Source organism: Aspergillus caelatus (genome assembly GCF_009193585.1).
Source record: "Aspergillus caelatus strain CBS 763.97 unplaced genomic scaffold BDV27scaffold_91, whole genome shotgun sequence".
Lineage (NCBI taxonomy): Eukaryota > Fungi > Ascomycota > Eurotiomycetes > Eurotiales > Aspergillaceae > Aspergillus > Aspergillus caelatus.
In genome coordinates this window covers 1-18,059 of record NW_022475354.1, presented here as the reverse complement: position 1 = coordinate 18,059, position 18,059 = coordinate 1, and the positions used below count along the sequence as shown (strand labels likewise).

General features: G+C 46.8%; 6 protein-coding genes across 6 annotated transcripts; 4 read left to right on the top strand and 2 right to left on the bottom strand.

Moving 5' to 3' along the window:
• Positions 1-3,318: 3,318 nt before the first annotated feature.
• BDV27DRAFT_172439 (iron-containing redox enzyme family protein) lies at positions 3,319-5,703 on the top strand (the record flags this gene model as incomplete). The annotated part of the gene is made up of 2 exons (XM_032075875.1): positions 3,319-4,233; positions 4,264-5,703. 2 exons carry the CDS (start codon positions 3,319-3,321, stop codon positions 5,701-5,703), a joined length of 2,355 nt encoding a protein of 784 aa, XP_031927427.1.
• Positions 5,704-6,631: 928 nt separating this feature from the next.
• On the bottom strand, positions 6,632-7,770 carry BDV27DRAFT_128511 (putative prefoldin subunit 1). Its single transcript, XM_032066986.1, has 3 exons — positions 7,555-7,770; positions 7,324-7,490; positions 6,632-7,233 (listed from the first exon to the last, which is right to left on the bottom strand). The coding sequence occupies exons 1-3, from the start codon at positions 7,582-7,584 to the stop codon at positions 7,065-7,067; spliced, it is 366 nt and encodes a 121-aa protein (XP_031927426.1). The 5' UTR covers positions 7,585-7,770; the 3' UTR covers positions 6,632-7,064.
• Positions 7,771-7,942: 172 nt separating this feature from the next.
• Positions 7,943-9,541, bottom strand: BDV27DRAFT_115121 (isopenicillin N synthase family dioxygenase). Its single transcript, XM_032064630.1, has 2 exons — positions 8,433-9,541; positions 7,943-8,376 (listed from the first exon to the last, which is right to left on the bottom strand). Exons 1-2 carry the CDS (start codon positions 9,319-9,321, stop codon positions 8,147-8,149), a joined length of 1,119 nt encoding a protein of 372 aa, XP_031927425.1. The 5' UTR covers positions 9,322-9,541; the 3' UTR covers positions 7,943-8,146.
• A 1,762-nt stretch (positions 9,542-11,303) lies between these two features.
• On the top strand, positions 11,304-12,900 carry BDV27DRAFT_128508 (uncharacterized protein). Its single transcript, XM_032066985.1, has 3 exons — positions 11,304-11,329; positions 11,387-11,563; positions 11,657-12,900. Exon 3 carries the CDS (start codon positions 11,802-11,804, stop codon positions 12,546-12,548), a length of 747 nt encoding a protein of 248 aa, XP_031927424.1. The 5' UTR covers positions 11,304-11,329; positions 11,387-11,563; positions 11,657-11,801; the 3' UTR covers positions 12,549-12,900.
• Positions 12,901-13,575: 675 nt separating this feature from the next.
• BDV27DRAFT_115089 (uncharacterized protein) lies at positions 13,576-15,627 on the top strand. Its single transcript, XM_032064629.1, has 2 exons — positions 13,576-15,071; positions 15,131-15,627. The coding sequence occupies exons 1-2, from the start codon at positions 14,072-14,074 to the stop codon at positions 15,214-15,216; spliced, it is 1,086 nt and encodes a 361-aa protein (XP_031927423.1). The 5' UTR covers positions 13,576-14,071; the 3' UTR covers positions 15,217-15,627.
• Positions 15,628-16,028: 401 nt separating this feature from the next.
• Positions 16,029-18,044, top strand: BDV27DRAFT_115084 (Rcd1-like cell differentiation family protein). Its single transcript, XM_032064628.1, has 4 exons — positions 16,029-16,880; positions 16,956-17,111; positions 17,168-17,543; positions 17,618-18,044. Exons 1-4 carry the CDS (start codon positions 16,397-16,399, stop codon positions 17,793-17,795), a joined length of 1,194 nt encoding a protein of 397 aa, XP_031927422.1. The 5' UTR covers positions 16,029-16,396; the 3' UTR covers positions 17,796-18,044.
• Positions 18,045-18,059: the final 15 nt, after the last annotated feature.

Genomic DNA, 18,059 nt, shown 5'->3' with positions numbered 1-18,059 from the left:
ACTGAGAAAAATGTGAAAGAGGAGATGGAAAGAAAATAGGATATAGTACCCCGTATCATAAGGTGACATCATTACATACGTTGCGTACTATTTTCTTACATTAGCTGCTCTTGGGCTACGTAGAAATCTTCTCGAAGCACTTCAGTTAAAGGAGTTACTGTGTTAGGTGGCGAACGATTTAGCCTGAACGAACTATTTAAGTTTGTTAGCATCACTGCCATCCACAAGCGGATAGTGGATATAGTACAACCAGGTGAGCTGAGAACTTGCGATGTAGAGATTTGGGGCACGCGCAAGCCACTCGATGGGTGTCATTATCGGAACCTTATAGAGCCGGAAAAATTAAGTTGGGCATATCTATAAGAAGTTAATTGGTGATGAAGACCATTGGTTATAGGTGTGTTGAAGGGGCTTTGCATGTACTGTACAATAGACAGCACAACGGGAAAAGTATTATAGAATCTGAATTTGCATTGCTTTCAGGTTACGAGGTGGAGGGAACTGCGCCGAAGTAAATTTGCAAGCACTGTCGATCCAATCTACAATCGGAAATGAATAAATACACAGTACGGAGTACGGAGTAGTTCCAGCTCAATGCCGCCTGAGCTCCACTCCTAGGATACGCGAGGAGAGACGATCGACATAAATACACGCGAAACCGATTTCGCCATATATCTCGGTCGATTCACAATGCAAAGGAACACTCGTTTCCACTTTTTTTTTTCTTTTCTTTTACCTTACAAACCCTGGTCACTGTACGTAGTTACGGAATATACATTAGTGAATTTTATGTTTGGATGCCAACCAAAGTCTTTACACACCGACTTTATCAACAATGTAAGAGCGATACTCCCAATTGGTAATTGGCCCCAAACGGGCTAGTTGTGAATCACCAACAACCCAACACATCTTTCCTGTATCGAGATGGGATCCAATTTTTTACGAAGACACTGCTACGTAGCTGTGTTTTGTGGTCCAACCTCGGGACTGACCCACCTAAAATCTATCATCCATATCTTCTTGGATCTGAGTATGTAATCGACAATTATTCTCGATTGCCGCTTGTACTATCTGTGGAATGATATAGCAACCAGCTAATAACTTTAAAAGGAGGACAAGACCCTGTGATTCGTAATCTTTTATCAATTCCGATGTAGTCTGACACAATGGTTGCCGTCGAAGGAGTTCAAGAAGTGTACGCATTGATCACTCGCCGGCTGGGGCTCTAAACCGGCTTTTCTGGGCAGGAGTTGCGAACTCTGGTACTACAGAAGAAACACATCAGATTTTAGTGACGTACGTATAACCTATCACCTATGTGCTTAAGTTGCTCTTTATAGCTGACGAAATTATCAAGCAACTGTCCCAACTGGAAAACGTGTGCTTCCTTTCTACACCTATCCAATTGCGGCCTAGCTTCTGACATAGTGGCAGCAGCACATATCGGCTATTGTATATTATGGGTCAAGATTGTAAGCTCTATAACTGCCGCAGGGGAGGTATGTATCTTTTTGAGATCATATGATAACCTATGTTGATCATTTTTCAATTCCCTAAGTGATTGTGAATATTGTCGACATCTATGCCTATCTCGTAAACTACATACACCCCTAGGAAGAATCCCTGCATCGCACGACGTACTATAGATGCCTGCTACCTGCTGCTCTGAGTTCCCTAGAGGATGCCCGCGAGACGGGAGACGAACTCGGAGGCACAACTATGCCGAGTCCCTTAGTACTCACTCCTTTGCTGCAGGCATTGTCAGAGGAGTACTATGATATTGATATTCAGTTTGGTGGCAAGGACCAGGTAGATATCACCTCTTGGCTTCATTCAATCAGACGGGATGCTAATTATGTACACTTAACAGCGAGGTCTGTTTAATCTTAACGAACGAGTAATGACACAGCTTGGCTACCGGGAGCGTATCCATCTGCTAAATGATATACTACCCGGGCTTATTGGGGCAATAATGCCATCGTCACATACGAAACATACGAAGATCATGTTATTGGATGATCCGAAAATGGTCAAATCAAAACTAGAGTCCGCAATGCGCACTGAGGGGGTTGCTGAAGCCAACAGCATCGCAGGGATCTTAGAGCATATTCTTTTCCCTCTGAGCAAATTCGCCAGCTTAGCATTCCTACAGCACATGGTTGCGGCTCAGCCAATAGTACGTTGTGGACAAACCAGTTCCATTTTGTGCTCCAGGTTGCCCACCAGGGACATGGTTTAGTGTCCGTGTTACATCCGATATGGATGGAGCTTGAGATATATAAAACATTATGAGTCATGAAAAGAGCTGGAGTAGAATTCGGTGGCGAAGAAATTTTACCCCGGCGAGCTGAAGGGCTGTGGCTGAGGGATTGAATGGCCTGCTCGGAGCAATCCGTCAGGAATACGAAAGCAACAACGAATGGCAGGAGGCTGATCGGTTAGGCCATCCCGAATATTGGTTAGACGCGCCAAAAGTGGAGCTCTAGTGAAGGGTGCTTTGCATCAGAATTCTCCGTCATTGATAGCTTTATATGATGATTGAAGTACTGTTAAGCTGTTGCTGGATGTTTATATCTGCCACTTATCGTAGTGAGCATTGAACAAACCACCTAGGTAGTAGTTCAAGCTTCTATCGCTAACATCTAACCTTCCACCACATCCTGATGGGCTTAGAGCCACGTGTCGGATGTTCTGGACTACGGCATTCCTGGGCTTCTAATCATAGCAGAGCTCGAGATCTCGCGGGACGATCGGCAAGATCCGTCGATACGCTAGTAATCTACTAGGACTAGTACCGTGTTATACCTAACTTTATAGCCGAACTGATCCCCACCTGAATGATCCGTTTACGGTGCAGAAGTGGGTACCCCAGAATATTTCAGCTGAGAACCAGAGCCGATACAGTCGATGGGTTCTTTCAAACTCATCCAGCTCACCGACACATGAAAGTGGCTCCAACAAGACCTTTAGACATCCGCTGTGATCCCAACATTGACGGGCTTTGGTGGAAAAGTTGGAGTTTCTGAAACTATAGAACACTCACTAGTTCTACTGAAGTAATCTAAAAGGGCCGGTAGTTTAAGGCTGCTTCACGAGGATATCTCCCTCCAAGTCGCCGATCCTGTTTTATTTCAATTTATTTTATTTTCTATCTTTTTGTTTCTTCTTTTGGAAAAAAAAAATTTCCTACAACTGAGCCCTGACCCTAGCTTCGTTTGATATTATGGATGGCTTAGTTGAGTTTTTGAAACAATAACACCACATTGAGATATTAATACTGAGACTGGAAGAGTACGTCCAAAGCTACCGGTTCAGGAGATGGGGCTATCATCGTACTGGTGGACTCGTGGCACCTTGTCTGACGACGTAGGGGGCGTTCCAGTTCGAAATGAGACATCGTTAAATGACAATGACTCTCAAACCCTACTAAACCTTGCTACGAGCTTACAACTTTTCGATGTTCCGCTGCTGCGGACTTCGCTTCCCAAACACGCATTATTATTATTCTTCTTCTTCTTCTTCTTCTTCTTCTTTTGTTTTTGTTTGCTGCTTACAAGATGTTGGAGAAGACGGAAACCCGGTGTTACAATATACGCAGTAAAGGAGGAAAAGCGTGGCAAGGCTACATCAAAACGACCTACCTATCGAACGGGCGGGAGCACCATCGACTATCGATCTCTGTACTATAAGCTCCAGAATATCGAAGACCATCAAGATATACTGCCGAAAGCTCGGGATCTGCTGCTTTCCTTCCTTTCGGACGCAATTACAACAACAGCGTACGACAAAGGCCAAGGCCAAGGGATATTCGCAATTCGATCATACACTGACGAAAAACTCTTTTCCTTTCTCCGGGCAAGTCACCAAGAAGTGGAAGACTCCTATCAGAGATACATCCAAAACAGGAGGAGTGGGAGTCCAAGGGTGCTGGTGTCAAATCGACAGCACGCCGCTGAGGTTCTGACACGGCTCGCGCCACTTAAACTGGTGGATGGAGCCTGGCTAGGTCTCACTAATAATATCAACACGCCTTTCGCACACAGACGCATCACAAAGCAATTATGGCAGATTCTCTCTGAGGAGCTTGGGGATGGAATATTAAGCTTTCATCACACATACATCTATAATGAAATGTTGAAGGGTCTGGACGTGAAATTACTGGAACCGTATAAGCGAGATTTTGGCGAAAAAATACCCAACACGAACGATAGACGGGCTTTCAAAGCGGCAGTAGTACAACTGCTCATTTCATTGTTCCCGCAGGACTTTTTACCTGAGATTATTGGGTTTAATCTCCATTTCGAAGGATTTAGTTTTGAGACGATGACTTTGGCACGCGAGCTGCAGGAGCTCAAGATTGACGCGCAATATTTCCTACTTCAGGTCACTATGAATAACGCGCATTCTGGGCATGCTATGATGGCAGCATCTATTGTAACCCAATATCTAGCGCAAGTTGTGCGTGGGGAAGGGTCTGAGGCTGCAGAGATTGCTTGGAGACGTGTTCAGGCAGGATATGCGTTATCTAAGCATCTTGGGAATGGCATTGAGTCGGCGGTAACCGAAGACGGAGGGGACATTGATTACTATGCGGAGAACAATGACATCCCCGGACCATATGATGAGGAAGTTGGAAACCTTCTGATTGCGAAAGCAGCAGTGGCGCAGAAGATTCACACTGCATGCCCCGCTAGAATCGGTGGTAAGCCATTGTCTGACTGGCTGAATACCAGTCATATCACATCCGATAGCAGCAAACTGGATTTCCTTCGAGAATTGAGCGACGCTGCCCCATGGGTGGTCAGGGGCAATCCAGATAAGAGTAGGTTGATCCAGGAAATGCGCCGCGGAGGGAAAATGTTTGGAGCTTTCACACTAAAGGAGGTGAATCTGTTAGAACGTTGGATAAGCTCTATGGACCCCCGGGCAACTGGAAATGATGTACAGGCTGATTACTGGAGGTTCACTGGGCGAAAGAGATTTCGTCAACATCCAACTCTGGCGCCATCTCCGGACCCATTTTTGAATTTCGATTGTTCTGAATACCCTGCTCTTCCGCTTGGCGAAGATTTCACTCACGACCCTCTGTTAATCAATTTTGACAAGAACTGGCCCAAGTTTATCTCCATGTGGTTTGCCCACATCTCTCTCCTAGAGTCGGTTGTCACGGTTCCTTCTCGTGTAGCCACCGAATTGGGTGCAGCCGTTACTCGCACTCTTAGGGCTCAGTATGGCCTCAGCCCTGAGGCAGATGGGATATTTGGCATGGACGAGATCCACCACACTGTCAGCGCCTCTACTCCCGATCTCGTCGATATTGGACTCGAGATCCTATCTTGCAAGGGTATAAACCCTCTGCCAAATTCATTATCGGATATTCTCACACAGTCTCCGTGTGAATTTTCATTAAAAATATTAAGCGCTTCAAAATATCCTGTGAGGAATGGTGAGATCCTCCTAGGAATGCTATTGACTTTTCTGGATTTGCAGAAAGCTGTGTTAGAGTGCCCAGGACTGCTCTCCGAGGTAGGGAAGCAGGCGTTAGAGGGAATTATTGAGAGGGAGACGACCTGTTTGAGGACATGTCGTGATTTGTTTGCGGCGGATAAAAGGAAAGGGGAGCTATTTGCCGCAGGATATTGGTTAGCGAGGACGGAGATTTACAAGAAATTAGGTCATAGCCTTCTATTCATTCATGACTAGGCAGTAGCAATGCCTAGCCAGAAACTTATCCCTATCACATACCTCTGTTCGCTCCGGTCAGGATTGAATTGACACTGGCACACCATACTATTTTTAGAGATTCGCAGGCATCAGTAGCAAGCGCTAAGAGTTGAGATTATAGCCTAGGAACAACAAAAATAATAGTCTTTATCTATTCGCAGGCAATACATATGTTCTGTCCAGAAAATATTGTATGCCAAAGGCTGCAGCAAGCTTTACATGTATACCACAAGTAATTAAACCGTATATATCTCATGGGTTTTCGTCTGGCGGACCCTCAGGTTTCTCCCGACATCTACTCACAAGAGCAGCTAACTATCCTGAAAGTCAGCATAACGGCAAGGTCACACAAGAAGAATAGAAGTAGAAATAGGGAGAATTCAAATTCACATTCAAGGATGTCGAGCTTTCAAGACTACAATTATACAAGGGCCGAACTCTATACAATGCCGACCTGAACTACGACTGAGTCGGGAGCGCTAGATAGAATAGGAAAACTTGTGATGGCTGGCAAAAAAGTAGGTGCGTATCCAGGTGTATCTACTAGTACTTTTGTCTGAATGACACTTTCACTAGATTTCTGTACCAGATGCCTCACTGGTCAGTTTAAGACCTTCCTACGTATCTCATGATGCCAGTTTGAGAATGAGTCGAATTGAGTGTAACAATGCTCTGGTTATACACCACGAGCAAATATGCTCGACAGTCATATAAGAGTGTTAATTAGAAAACTTCATCGATAATGAAGTTGACCTTCTCTTCACGATCGTGACTTTCTGTCGGGCCGAAGCTGGAGAAGAGCAAAGCCTTATAATGCGCGATATTTGCCTCTGGCATACTCTGTTCAAGAGGTCGCACCCACGTAATCCTCGTACCTGAAGGCGAGTTACAGAAGTTGATGGAGATATTGATCTGTGAGGATATTATTAACATTGGTTTCTACCTAGTGATCAGAAGCAGTATTAAGGACATGTGCCGAATTTGAGTTCCCGAGGTAAACATGACACTTGCTAGGCATCAGAGTAGCCGATCGCTGTCTCAGCGACTGGTGCAGCCAGTAGGCCTCACAGCCAAAAGTTCCGTCCATTAGCCGGACACCATTGTATATCCAAGCGCTGGAGTGCGTTCTGCACAGTACCAGGCTTGCACGAGTAACATCATAACTGGCTGTCCTCATCCTTTATCCTGAACAACTCCTTCTAGGTCCTGTTAAAGAACGCTTCGTCGGTTCTCCTTACTGTTTCTCAAAAACACCTGACTCGCCGAAGCCGACTGTTCTCAAAGCCAGAATAGTCCCACGATAAACTCCAACATGACTTCAGTGCCGGATACGCTTGAACTCAAGCCTTACCACCGGACTTCACAAACCGCTCATAATGCTCCATACTGTTCTTATGCGTCATCTCCAGCGAACTCAACTTTTTCTCCAACCCCGACACATCCGACTTGAGTTCCGCCTTCTCAGCCACCAAGCGTTTATCAACCGTCGACATCGGGACACCCACGAACCTATTGCAAGTCGAAGTCAGCGCCATGTCTTTCTCTTCCAATGCCGAATTCATGCGAAGAATAGATCGTCCAAGGTAGAAGCCCACTCACATCTTCCCTACACCTTCATAGACAGGCGTGTCCTTAGGCAATGAGCTCATCTCATTGGATGTCAAGTCTAGCAGTCTGATAGCCTTCTGTTTTGTGGTCACTTGGGCCTTGGCGATTCCGATCTGTTGCTGGGAGGTGACTATACGGTTTTCGAGTTCTTGGAGAAGCTGAACATCGAATTTTGCCATTAGCTAGGGGTTCCATCGATGTATTAGGTGTTTAGTAGGCTACCTTTTGCAGGGCTTCATTCGGGAGAGACATTTTGGCACGGTAGAGGAGTGGTTAGGTATGAGGGGTTTAGTGAGGGGATGCAAGTCGCCGTCGTGGGATGTTCAAGAAAGTGAGAGATTGCAAATAGTTGCGATTAATAAGTGTTCGCAGTTGGTAGCAAGGTGTGAGCTAGGAGTATGATTGGCTCGGGCAAGGTTTATAATATTTGTTATTGTATAGAGGCAAGACGGAGGCTCGGGGATGAACTTATCGGCGGCCAAAGCTCAGTTGACTCCGCTGTCCGCCCAGTGGGGCGTTATACAGATACGGGTATTACTTAGGGCTTAGGGCTTCAAGGTACATATACGGAGTTGTACTCGACTGGCACTTTTTATTCGTTCAGGTTGGTTGGAGATGATACCGTTCAAAGAAATGCCAGTGGATGATGTCAAAAGTTGGGCTGTGCGCGATATACAAATCCAAGCACATGCGAAGGTTGCTACCCAATATACCGTTTGGTCAATCGCTCAACTCCATTTCCAACAAAGCGGACTGACAATATCCTAATGATATAGAAGAAGTACCTGGATCAGCAATTTTGACTCGGGTGTGCTCAGTACATCATAGAGGCTCGCATCTTGTTATACTCTGTCTGTGTAATTGGTTTGTACTTGGCGGGTTGGTCCTCGCTCATACACGATGGAATACATTCAATTACAGATTTCGGGTCTGGAGACATAAAGTAGGGAATCGAGAACCGCTCGCGAGTCATCCGATTTGGACCCTCATAGCGATCGGCGAGTGGTGGCATTCTGACCCTGTGGTTTGTAGACCTGAGTCGGTCTGTCTGGATTAGACCATATATTGTCGCACTGTGCCAAGCGGAATAGGGCACTTACCATTACTCCACATTTGAAGAAGGTCACCAACATTTACCACAATGGCATTCTTCAAGGGGGGTGCAGGAACGAATGTACCAGGCCACGAAACATCTTCAACCTCCAGACCCCCGCAATCGTCTTGAATTAGCATAGTTAAAGTACTCCAATCCGTATGCGCTGGACAACGGGCTGTCCGCTCTTTCTCAAGATCCTCGGCTGGAACGGGCAAGTAATGTAGTAGCCGTAGTTGATTATCATGTCCCGAATGCTTGTTGACTAGGTAAGAATCGTCCTCTAGATTCAATCCAATGGCTAGAGCACGTAAAAGCTCCTTGCCGACTGCCCAGCATTCCCAATAGAACTTGATCATAAAAGCCCTGAAGCCCGCGAGGGCCTCGTCTGGTATCCATTGATTGGGTTGGTCAGTGTTTTCATCACTCCCGATATCATATACTTCCTGTAGCACTGTAAGATAAGGGCCTTGTCCTTTCAATATTATTCCAATGCATGACTTTGTTATACGAGGCAAGCCATAACATACTTTGACATCTGGGATCTCTCGCAACCTTTTTTTTGCCTCTTCATCATTTCCTGTGGGCATCGTCTGGGAAACTTTCTCCAATCCCGGCCATGAGTAACCCCGATGCACTGCCCAACCTTCAGGATGGGGCGCTTTCATCTTCTCCTCTTCAGGAAGATTGAAAAGACGTTTCATCCAATCAAATGCTTCATCCAGGACAGGCTCGGGCAACGAGTGGTTGATGATGTAGACAAAACCCACGGTTTGGCAGGCTTTGACAAGTTCTTGTGCCGTTCTTAGCCGAGAGGCTTGGTCCTGAGTATTCTTCCAGGATGTGAAATCAACTATAGGTATTGCCATTGAGGCTGAACCATCTCCTGGCGACATGCTCGCCGGCGATACGTTATAGACGTCTGTCAATTATTGAACTCGGAAACCCACTGAATTACAGCATAAAAGAAGTTATTCGTCTCGCCTTGTTAACTTTGTGGGCAATGTATGGATTCTCCATAGATATGGTGGAGACGATGCTAGAGTTGAGATGTGATGACATTCCCCTCAGTCACATGTCACCCACCACTGATGCGTCCTGTTTTATAATTTATCTCTTTATCCGCTAACATACTTTGAGCGCGAAAACTACATGGCTTAGCTCCTCTTGAAATTAAGCAAGCACTAGTGATGGTTTAGAAAGTGCGGTCATTCCAAAATGTTGGGTTCAAGATTACCTACAAGCAATTACTCAGAAAGCTCTTAGTTCGCAAGTTAAAGTATCCAATTTGGTGTGAGATTTCATGAAAATTTCTCTCAAAGTGAGCTCAACACTTGCCCACAGGCAAATTACCTGAGCGCAATGTCGTCTTCAGTGGGCGTAGCGCAGGTCCTTGTGGAAGTGCACTAAATGCGTCTACCTTGTCGTCACATCCGAATAATATTTGGAAAGGTGGGCGATGAACCATATTAGAGCAAGGTCGCGTTAGTGCACATCGTATCGACTGCCAAGATCACTGGTTTTCGATGTCTTTGCCAGCATCGAAAGCCCCAGATAATTTGACATACCCTGAGGCGGAGGTCGTCTGGTTCTTTTCAGAGAGATCGTGTCGGTTAGTTGACAGGGATTTGCAGGCCACGTTCACTATTCAACACCTTCCTCAGCATGCTATATCTCTTACTAGTCTTAGACTCTAGTGTTGTGATAAGAACATTTCTAAGCATAGCACTGATTCGGTTGCCCCCACCGCTGCCATGCCCGTCGCCTCATTGCCCTCAATCATGCGTGCGGGCACCCAGTGTGGAGAATATCTCCCTCGGCTCCAACATATATCTAGCTAAGGTGTTTATTAATGTATAGATCAGTGTACCAGTTGGACATTAAATAGCTCATTGAATCTAGGGCATTTGGCTCGCTGACTGGTTGTTATGTTCACCTTTGAGGCCTCAAAAAAGGAACGGTGAAACCGAGACCCATTACTTTGTGAAGTATAGTGTTTCCGCATGTACAGTTAGCAAAATTACTCACTACAATGAGTTTCCGGCGACCGACCTTCCCGGGCTTGAATGCTGAGTTGGTTTGAAGGATCTTCCTGGCTTTGGAGAGGATTTCTGATCTGTGGGGTGTGGATGGCTAACAGAAGTACAAGCCAGGATGTCTCTGTGTTGATTTGTAAAAAGCTCGATGAGGCACTTGCACTTATATTGAACGTCGCATCCTGCCAAACATCCACACCTTGCAGAATTCAAAAAAGCCAGTAGAACCGAGTACTTCCACACTGAAATACCTCCTATCTATACATACCCATTCATCGTCCCTAAGTAATTGTCTAAACATGTCCGCCCACATGCTGCCCTCACACGCCCGGCAACATATGTAATAGTTTGTTCACCTCAATAGTGACTATCATATTGTAGACTGATCAGACGGGAGTTCCGACGGAGACCGGATTGCATGCTCAACTAAGATACGGGCTTCCTGTGCCGGTCGGGCATGGTGTTTGGGTCAAATTTCGTGACTTTTAGAAGCCGCCTATCCGGGAAAACCATGGAAATATATATTGAATTTGGTAAGGAGAGTGTTAAGAATAAGTAGGAACTTACTACTATACCTTGGCAGTTCAACGTTTAGACCTACAACGTTACGTGCTGTTGTAATACAGCCGCTTTTCAAGGTTAAGAAAGTCGTATCAAGAAGTACCCGGTGTGGGAACTCCAGTAAGAGATGGAAAAGCATGCATTGTCTCAGAGTTCATTTTTGGAGAGCAATCTTAAACGTTAGACTAACGATATGTAAGTAAATCCATTTACCCCATTACATATTTTCTTTTTTTATTTTCCCTTTCCCTTTCCAAGTATGAGAATCGGTAGGAAACAGTGGTAAAGCTGCACGGGCTGCAGCGGAGTATGTTTATCAAGAAATGCACCTTGATGTCAAAGGATTATATTAATAGCCGGGCAGGTGGTTGGACAATGGGTGGACACGCGGTTGCTGTGGCAGGGATCCCGGTGGAGATTGCGCCTAACTGCCAGAACAAGTACAGCCCGATGCAGAATACATCATCCACCCGACTCCGGTCACCGGTACCGTGGCCGACCGTTCTCGAAGATATCTGGAGCTGGAATTTAGCCACTGAGTGTAAGTTTGCTTTTCATACATACCCGTCAATTTGAATGTTGCTTTGTTTCGAGTCTTGCGACCACCCATTAACACTACGGTTGCCGCTTTTAGTAGTTTGTTGACCGCATGGTATTCTTACTGTCGCATACCGCACAACACCCAATCCCACCAAGAATCCTGATCGAAATTTAAACCGAACGCCAATCCCGGGATCTATATACAATCCAGTGGGCGGACTCTAGCCCTAGCCGCTAGAATGAAGGTATTTGGGTGGATCTCGGTCGCATTCTTCGCTTCGACTGTGTTATCGATAGAGACGTTGCCATTTTCTCCTCCGCAATCCGCCGAAGCAAACAAAAGGGCATATGAAGTCTTACGTATATTAAAGCGGGCTGACAGCTGCCCGGCTGGGTATGACCCATGCTCCAATATGGGTAGATCCGACGTCTGCTGCAGACAAGGTTCCGTCTGCTCTCGTGACGCCGCCGACAATATTGCCTGCTGTCCGACTGGAGCGAAATGTACAGGCTCACTTAGCGGAGACTTCACCTCTGCCTCGACCAGCTTCAGGTTCCCAGGAACCGCAACTGCTTCTATGACCACCACGGGACCCAATGATGCTACCATTACTGGCTCGACGATGCCAGGCGCTTATCCGTTCGTCTATGTCCCGACGACGTTCCCTAACGCCGGTGTATGCTCCTCATACTACTCCTTGTGTCAAAGTGAGTACACTGGTTGTCTTTCGAGTCTAGGAGGAGGCTATGCAGTCACGGTGGCAGCTGAGGGTGGAGGTGTAACCAGAGCTGGCGGAGGGGCAGCTGGGGCAGTCTCTACCTGTTCTAGCTTGAGTATGGATGCCTGCCATGGCCTCAATCTGGGTTACTGCGACACGTATGCGACTGGAACTGGAGACATGAACAGGGCACCCCCGGGACGGACCTCTAGTCTGGAAGATCTCGTCTTTGGCATGGTAATTGGCGTGGCCGGTATGTTTATTTGATTAGCGTTGATGCTTTTACGTTTCTTCATGGTGGATATGCGATATGAAAATATTTTTTTTGTTCTTTCTCTTTTACCTACATGTTACAACAGATTGATCTCCTGGAAGTTGAACGAATGGGGCGTCTTTCACGCACATATTACATGAAAGCTTATGGCTGGACTTTTACTTGGTTTGACCTCGTATGTATGCTTTTCTTTTGGAGAGGATGGAGGATGATTGAACGATGTTATGGTTCAGAGTTATGCTAAGGTGTAAATCTACTGTTCTGGGGCGTTTACATATGTACATATCTAGGATAAGGGGACATAAGATCCCAACATTACTGTCTGAACCATATAACCCAGGGTATACTGATGACCGGAATTGGATTAACCTGATACCTTGTACCAGGCACTGAAACACGCACAAAGATGACATACAGAGAGAGTACTGACAGATACCAAGGCATCACACCGCTTCATTGTCGTAAATAGTGTAATACCTTGAAATACACCCATCGTACATTTGCTAGCGCTAGTTTCATGCATGAATAACTAGGCTAGAAAAAAGCTAGTCTGGACCACAGCATCGGATAATCTTCCACCGGTGTGTTGTCCCCGATTCATCCGCTTTGCTGGCAAGGCACTAAAGCGTGACGAGACAACACATAGGCATAGATGGAGTATGGAGTAGTTGGGATTGACGGCGATAGACTCGGCGTGGGGCCACTCGAATAGATACCTCAGAGGTGATTCTATAGATCGATCTTGTCGAATAGAAGCGGGGGATCCTCGCACACCGACTCGAGTTACTTGACGCGCGATTTAGTTCAGGTTCCGTCTTTGTCCCGCTGGTAATAATGGAAAATTAGTATGAAACTGATGTCAGGCACGGAAGGCAAAAATGGCCAGCAAGAGCAATGATTGACTGAGTCATGTCTCTGCCGTTTCTCCAATACAGTGAGGGGCACAGCGTCCAATGCATTGCGACGATAAGATCCAACACAAGGAAAAACCAGGGACTCTCCCAGCCCCCTCTTTTTCAATGAAGGAAAAATTAGAAATTCCTCTCAATGAGTAAACTTTGATGTCAGTACCTCATTTGGGCTTTTTTTTCTTGTCTAAAGGTAGCGATTGGCTGTTGCTGTTATTTTGTTGCAGGAAATCCCGGTGGTTGGGTAGTATACGGGAGGCTGGGAAACAGGGCTTCAAAGCAGAGCTGACGGTCACTTACCGTCTCTCGGTCACCCACGAGGATTACCCCCCTCATCCACCCCCTCATTCTTTTCTCTTCAAAATTCCTTTGTCACTTTTTGCTTGTCATGCTTGCTTTGACATTTTCTCTGACGTGGTTACGAAGTTGAAGATTGTTGTCTTTCGTTTACAAGCTCTTATCGATACCGACCCATACATAGTCCGGGGTGACCGGTCTAGTCAAGTTTGAATAATATCATCAACAGTGCTCGTGGTTTATCGGACTTGGTGAGGGACTGAACGAGTTTGGCACTCTTCTCGTGATCCCGGCACATATCTCCGTCCACCATGCACACTTCTCGCATATTACATTCGGCGATATCCATACTGACTCTATTGGCGCAAGTTCAGCGCTCTGCTGCGTCCCCTCTGGATTTTGATGAGACCGGCCTCGAAAAGCGCTGCGCAAACTCCTGTGGCTATTATGGCCAACTCTGCTGCAGCTCCGGTCAGACGTGTAGCACCGATGGCAATGGCCAGGCAGTCTGTGCAGATTCTTCCGGTGGCAGCTGGCAGTACTTCACCACAACTTTCGTCACCACGGAAACCGATGTGTCGACAATTACATCTACATGGAGCAGTTATGTAGGACAGACTACAACTGCTGGGGGTGGCTCAGGGAGTTGCAAGGCCGAACTGGGCGAAACCATTTGCGGAAACACCTGTTGTGGTGCGGCGTACGTCTGTTCCAACAACCAATGTGTGATGGGAAGTTCATCAATTTGGGCCACCGCTACCGCTACACCTCCAGTACGAGGCACAAGTGCGTCTACTATTACTGCGACTGCATCGGCGACAACCACACAGGGATTTGTTGCTCCTGTTGGCACCGACGGAGCCACACTCATCGGCGAAAAAGCACCAGACAATGGAGGACTAAGCGGTGGGGCAATCGCAGGTATCGTTATCGGAACAATTGCTGGCGTCTTTCTTCTCTTGCTCCTTTGCGCCTGCCTGTGCTGTCGGGGAGCTCTGGAGGCTTTGTTTGCTTGCCTGGGTCTTGGTGGTAGAAGAAGAAGAAAGGAGACCACATATGTGGAAGACCGGTATTCCCATCATGCGCATGGTGGCAGGCCTGAACGACGTACATGGTTCGGTTCGCGTCCGTCAGCTCCACCGCCGCAGACTGGCGAAAGAAAGAGATGGGGCGGGTTGGCAACTCTTGGGATTATGTTGGGCGCGCTTGCTCTATGTCTGGGACTGAAGAGGCGCAGAGACCACGAGGATGAAAAGAGCGATTACACTTACCCGAGTTCATACTACTACTCTGATTATTACACCAGCGCAAGTATGTGTCCTCTTCTTTTGACACTAATGGATCTATAGCCCTTACTGACTGCTCCATAGGTAGCGCAAGCTCGGATAGACGAACGAGACGGACAAGGGACACCAGGCAATCCAGACGATCTCGCACGCGCTCACGACGATCATGATTAACGAAGTGATACAATGAATATCTATCAACGAGTCGCATAAGACTATGAACCTGTTTATGATTTTTTGTTTTCTTCTTTTCCCCATTCCCTTTTGGTTCCCTATCGAGCATAGAATGGCGCCGGTTTGGTATTTTCTGCGTTGTTTGTATTACCATGTTTCGGTTGCCTTGCGTCAAATCCCCCGTACACTTGTTCTCCTTTTTTTCTTTTTCTTATCTGAAAGTTGATATGTATGATGATGAGCTATGTATCCATGTTCTAATGACCTGTCCATTTTTTGTCTCCCTTGTTTTCGGATATATTTTGACGGGGACAATGAAGGAACGATGTAAATACGAAACAGTGCAATGACAATTATGTCATCTTGCCAGAGATACTGAGTAATGAAAAGTCTTGATCGGAAACATTTGGATAGGTTATTTGTGTATGTAGCTGCAGGAACCGGAGTATATTGAGTTTAGACCAAAAGATATGAACGCAAGGTCCAGACTTTAGACAGCAGGACTGAGAGGGTGGACAAAATCATGCGCTTTCTGCACCGTAATGACAGGCACATGTACCGAATACCTCTGTTCGAAACTACCGCAATAGGACCCTGCACCTGCCGGAAGAACTCGTGCGACATTCTGTGTAACGTGTAAGGCGGCGAATTCGCGGAGGGACCTTGGCACCTTGGTATTGTATGCTAAGGAACCACTTCAGGAAACTATTTTTAGTTGAGATTGGAGCAAGACTAAGAAGCATGACCGGTAAAAGAGAGACTGAGCCGGAACACCTAATTATACTATCAATGTCAAAGCTACTTCAAAGGGCGCTTAGTTAATGAAGCTTGAGACTGTTTTAAGCGGGCCGCGCACGGCTTTCAAGCATCAAGTCAATGCTCGGCCGGAACTTGCGTTCTCCCCGCCTCCCGTAGTCCGGAACTTCCTCAACTTCTCCATCCATCGCTCACACATCATTCTTCAACACGCCGAATCGCGCACTTTATATTCAACCCTCAAGCAAATAACCACGACAAAAAACCTGTCATTCATGAATTTAATTTCGGGTGCAAATCCTTGACAATAGAAACCTTTCCCTCGACGTCTCATTCCTTGTATCTCTGTCTCCCGTCGCTCAGAGCTGCCACGACTGTCCTCCTGAGGATTACGAGTCCCCGATCCTTCACCAGCCCGTCATGCTCCAGACGCAGACTCAGCACGTTTTTTCCCATCAGCATCAATACCCCGCTGATCCCTCCTGGCTGCAACATCAACAACAGCAGCAGCAGCAGCAGCAGCAGCACCATCAAGCCCAGCACCACCCACACCAGGCCCAACAACAGCATTCTTCCTTGGTGGCCCAACAGCATGCCCAAGTGCAGGCCGCTGCGGCGGCAGCGGCGGCGGCCCAGCAACAACACTATAATCGCATCGCTATGGCCGGCAACCCTGCTGCTGGAAACCCAGCACAGGGTGCGGGTGCTGGAGGGTTGAGCGGGGATGGCGCTCTCCCGGGCGCGGTATCGGTGATGGATGGTGGGATTAGTGATGAGAACCGCAAGGTTTTCATCTGGGTTGCCGAACTTCTGGATCCAAACCGCAGAGAAGCTGCTCTTATGGAACTAAGTAAGAAGCGAGAGCAGGTTCCTGAGTTGGCCCTCGTCATTTGGCATTCGTTTGGTATGAACTGTTTCTTACATGTGGCGACTTGTCGACTTGTCGACTTCATGGATGCTAACGAGTATGCTATTGTAGGCGTCATGACTGCTTTGCTCCAGGAGATCATCTCTGTATACCCCTTGTTGAACCCCTCTCAGTTAACCGCCGCGGCTTCAAATCGAGTATGCAACGCACTGGCTCTGTTACAATGTGTCGCCTCCCACAACGAGACCCGCACATTATTTTTGAATGGTGCGTAGCAGTTCATGCTTGCTTGCAACGCTTCTTGGCTGACGCAAACACTCCAGCTCACATCCCGCTTTTTCTTTATCCTTTCCTGAATACGACCTCCAAATCTCGCCCGTTCGAATATCTCCGCCTCACCTCTCTTGGTGTGATCGGAGCGTTGGTAAAGAATGACTCTTCCGATGTCATCAACTTCCTTCTCACAACTGAGATAATCCCCCTTTGCCTCCGTATCATGGAAACCGGTTCGGAGTTGAGCAAAACAGTTGCTATCTTTATCGTGCAGAAAATCTTGCTTGATGACATTGGTCTTGCATATATCTGTGCGACATACGAGAGATTCTATGCTGTGGGGACTGTTCTGAGCAACATGGTCACCCAGCTCGTGGAGCAGCAGACCGTAAGGCTTCTGAAGCACGTTGTGCGCTGCTTCCTTCGGTAAGTTCTAGGCCACATATGATCAATGGCTGGACAACACCTTCCATTTGTGAACAGTCCCTAACCATCTGTAGCCTGAGTGATAACAGCAGAGCGCGTGAGGCCTTGCGCCAATGCCTTCCCGAGCCTTTGCGAGATGCCACTTTCTCCTCCGTTCTCCGCGATGATGCAGCCACGAAACGTTGTCTCGCACAGCTTCTTATCAATCTTTCCGATAATGTCTCCGATGGCGCTCCGGGTGTTGCCATGTAAAAAGTCGAAAAAGTATTGCTTCCATTTTGAATTACTTGGTATATTTGACAACCTTACGATATGCATGGGACGGTCTAAGGCGAATCTGGGTCATAAGGCGCAAATGTGTGAAAATGGCAAAATAACGGTATAACCAAGAAAGAAAAAAGATTGGGAGAGGAGCACCGGGCTGGGGATTTATGTGACCACTATGTAACAAAGTTTGTTCTTGTGTTTGTTTCCTGTCGCATTTTTCTTTCTCTATATTTTTTTTTTTTTTTTTTT

What these genes read in the sequence shown, in the direction of transcription:
- BDV27DRAFT_128508 (XM_032066985.1), top strand. Translation starts at nt 11,802, where the DNA reads ATGAAGGTATTTGGGTGGATCTCGGTCGCATTCTTCGCTTCGACTGTG.
- BDV27DRAFT_115084 (XM_032064628.1), top strand. Translation starts at nt 16,397, where the DNA reads ATGCTCCAGACGCAGACTCAGCACGTTTTTTCCCATCAGCATCAATAC. An exon ending in CGTCATTTGGCATTCGTTTG is followed by an intron (nt 16,881 to 16,955) that starts GTATGAACTGTT and finishes ATGCTATTGTAG; the next exon opens with GCGTCATGACTGCTTTGCTC. An exon ending in CCGCACATTATTTTTGAATG is followed by an intron (nt 17,112 to 17,167) that starts GTGCGTAGCAGT and finishes CAAACACTCCAG; the next exon opens with CTCACATCCCGCTTTTTCTT.
- BDV27DRAFT_128511 (XM_032066986.1), bottom strand. Translation starts at nt 7,584, where the DNA reads ATGTCTCTCCCGAATGAAGCCCTGCAAAAG. An exon ending in CGAATGAAGCCCTGCAAAAG is followed by an intron (nt 7,491 to 7,554) that starts GTAGCCTACTAA and finishes TTCGATGTTCAG; the next exon opens with CTTCTCCAAGAACTCGAAAA. An exon ending in TATGAAGGTGTAGGGAAGAT is followed by an intron (nt 7,234 to 7,323) that starts GTGAGTGGGCTT and finishes GACTTGCAATAG; the next exon opens with GTTCGTGGGTGTCCCGATGT.
- BDV27DRAFT_115121 (XM_032064630.1), bottom strand. Translation starts at nt 9,321, where the DNA reads ATGTCGCCAGGAGATGGTTCAGCCTCAATGGCAATACCTATAGTTGAT. An exon ending in TCTTCAAATGTGGAGTAATG is followed by an intron (nt 8,377 to 8,432) that starts GTAAGTGCCCTA and finishes TAATCCAGACAG; the next exon opens with ACCGACTCAGGTCTACAAAC.
- BDV27DRAFT_115089 (XM_032064629.1), top strand. Translation starts at nt 14,072, where the DNA reads ATGCACACTTCTCGCATATTACATTCGGCGATATCCATACTGACTCTA. An exon ending in TGATTATTACACCAGCGCAA is followed by an intron (nt 15,072 to 15,130) that starts GTATGTGTCCTC and finishes ACTGCTCCATAG; the next exon opens with GTAGCGCAAGCTCGGATAGA.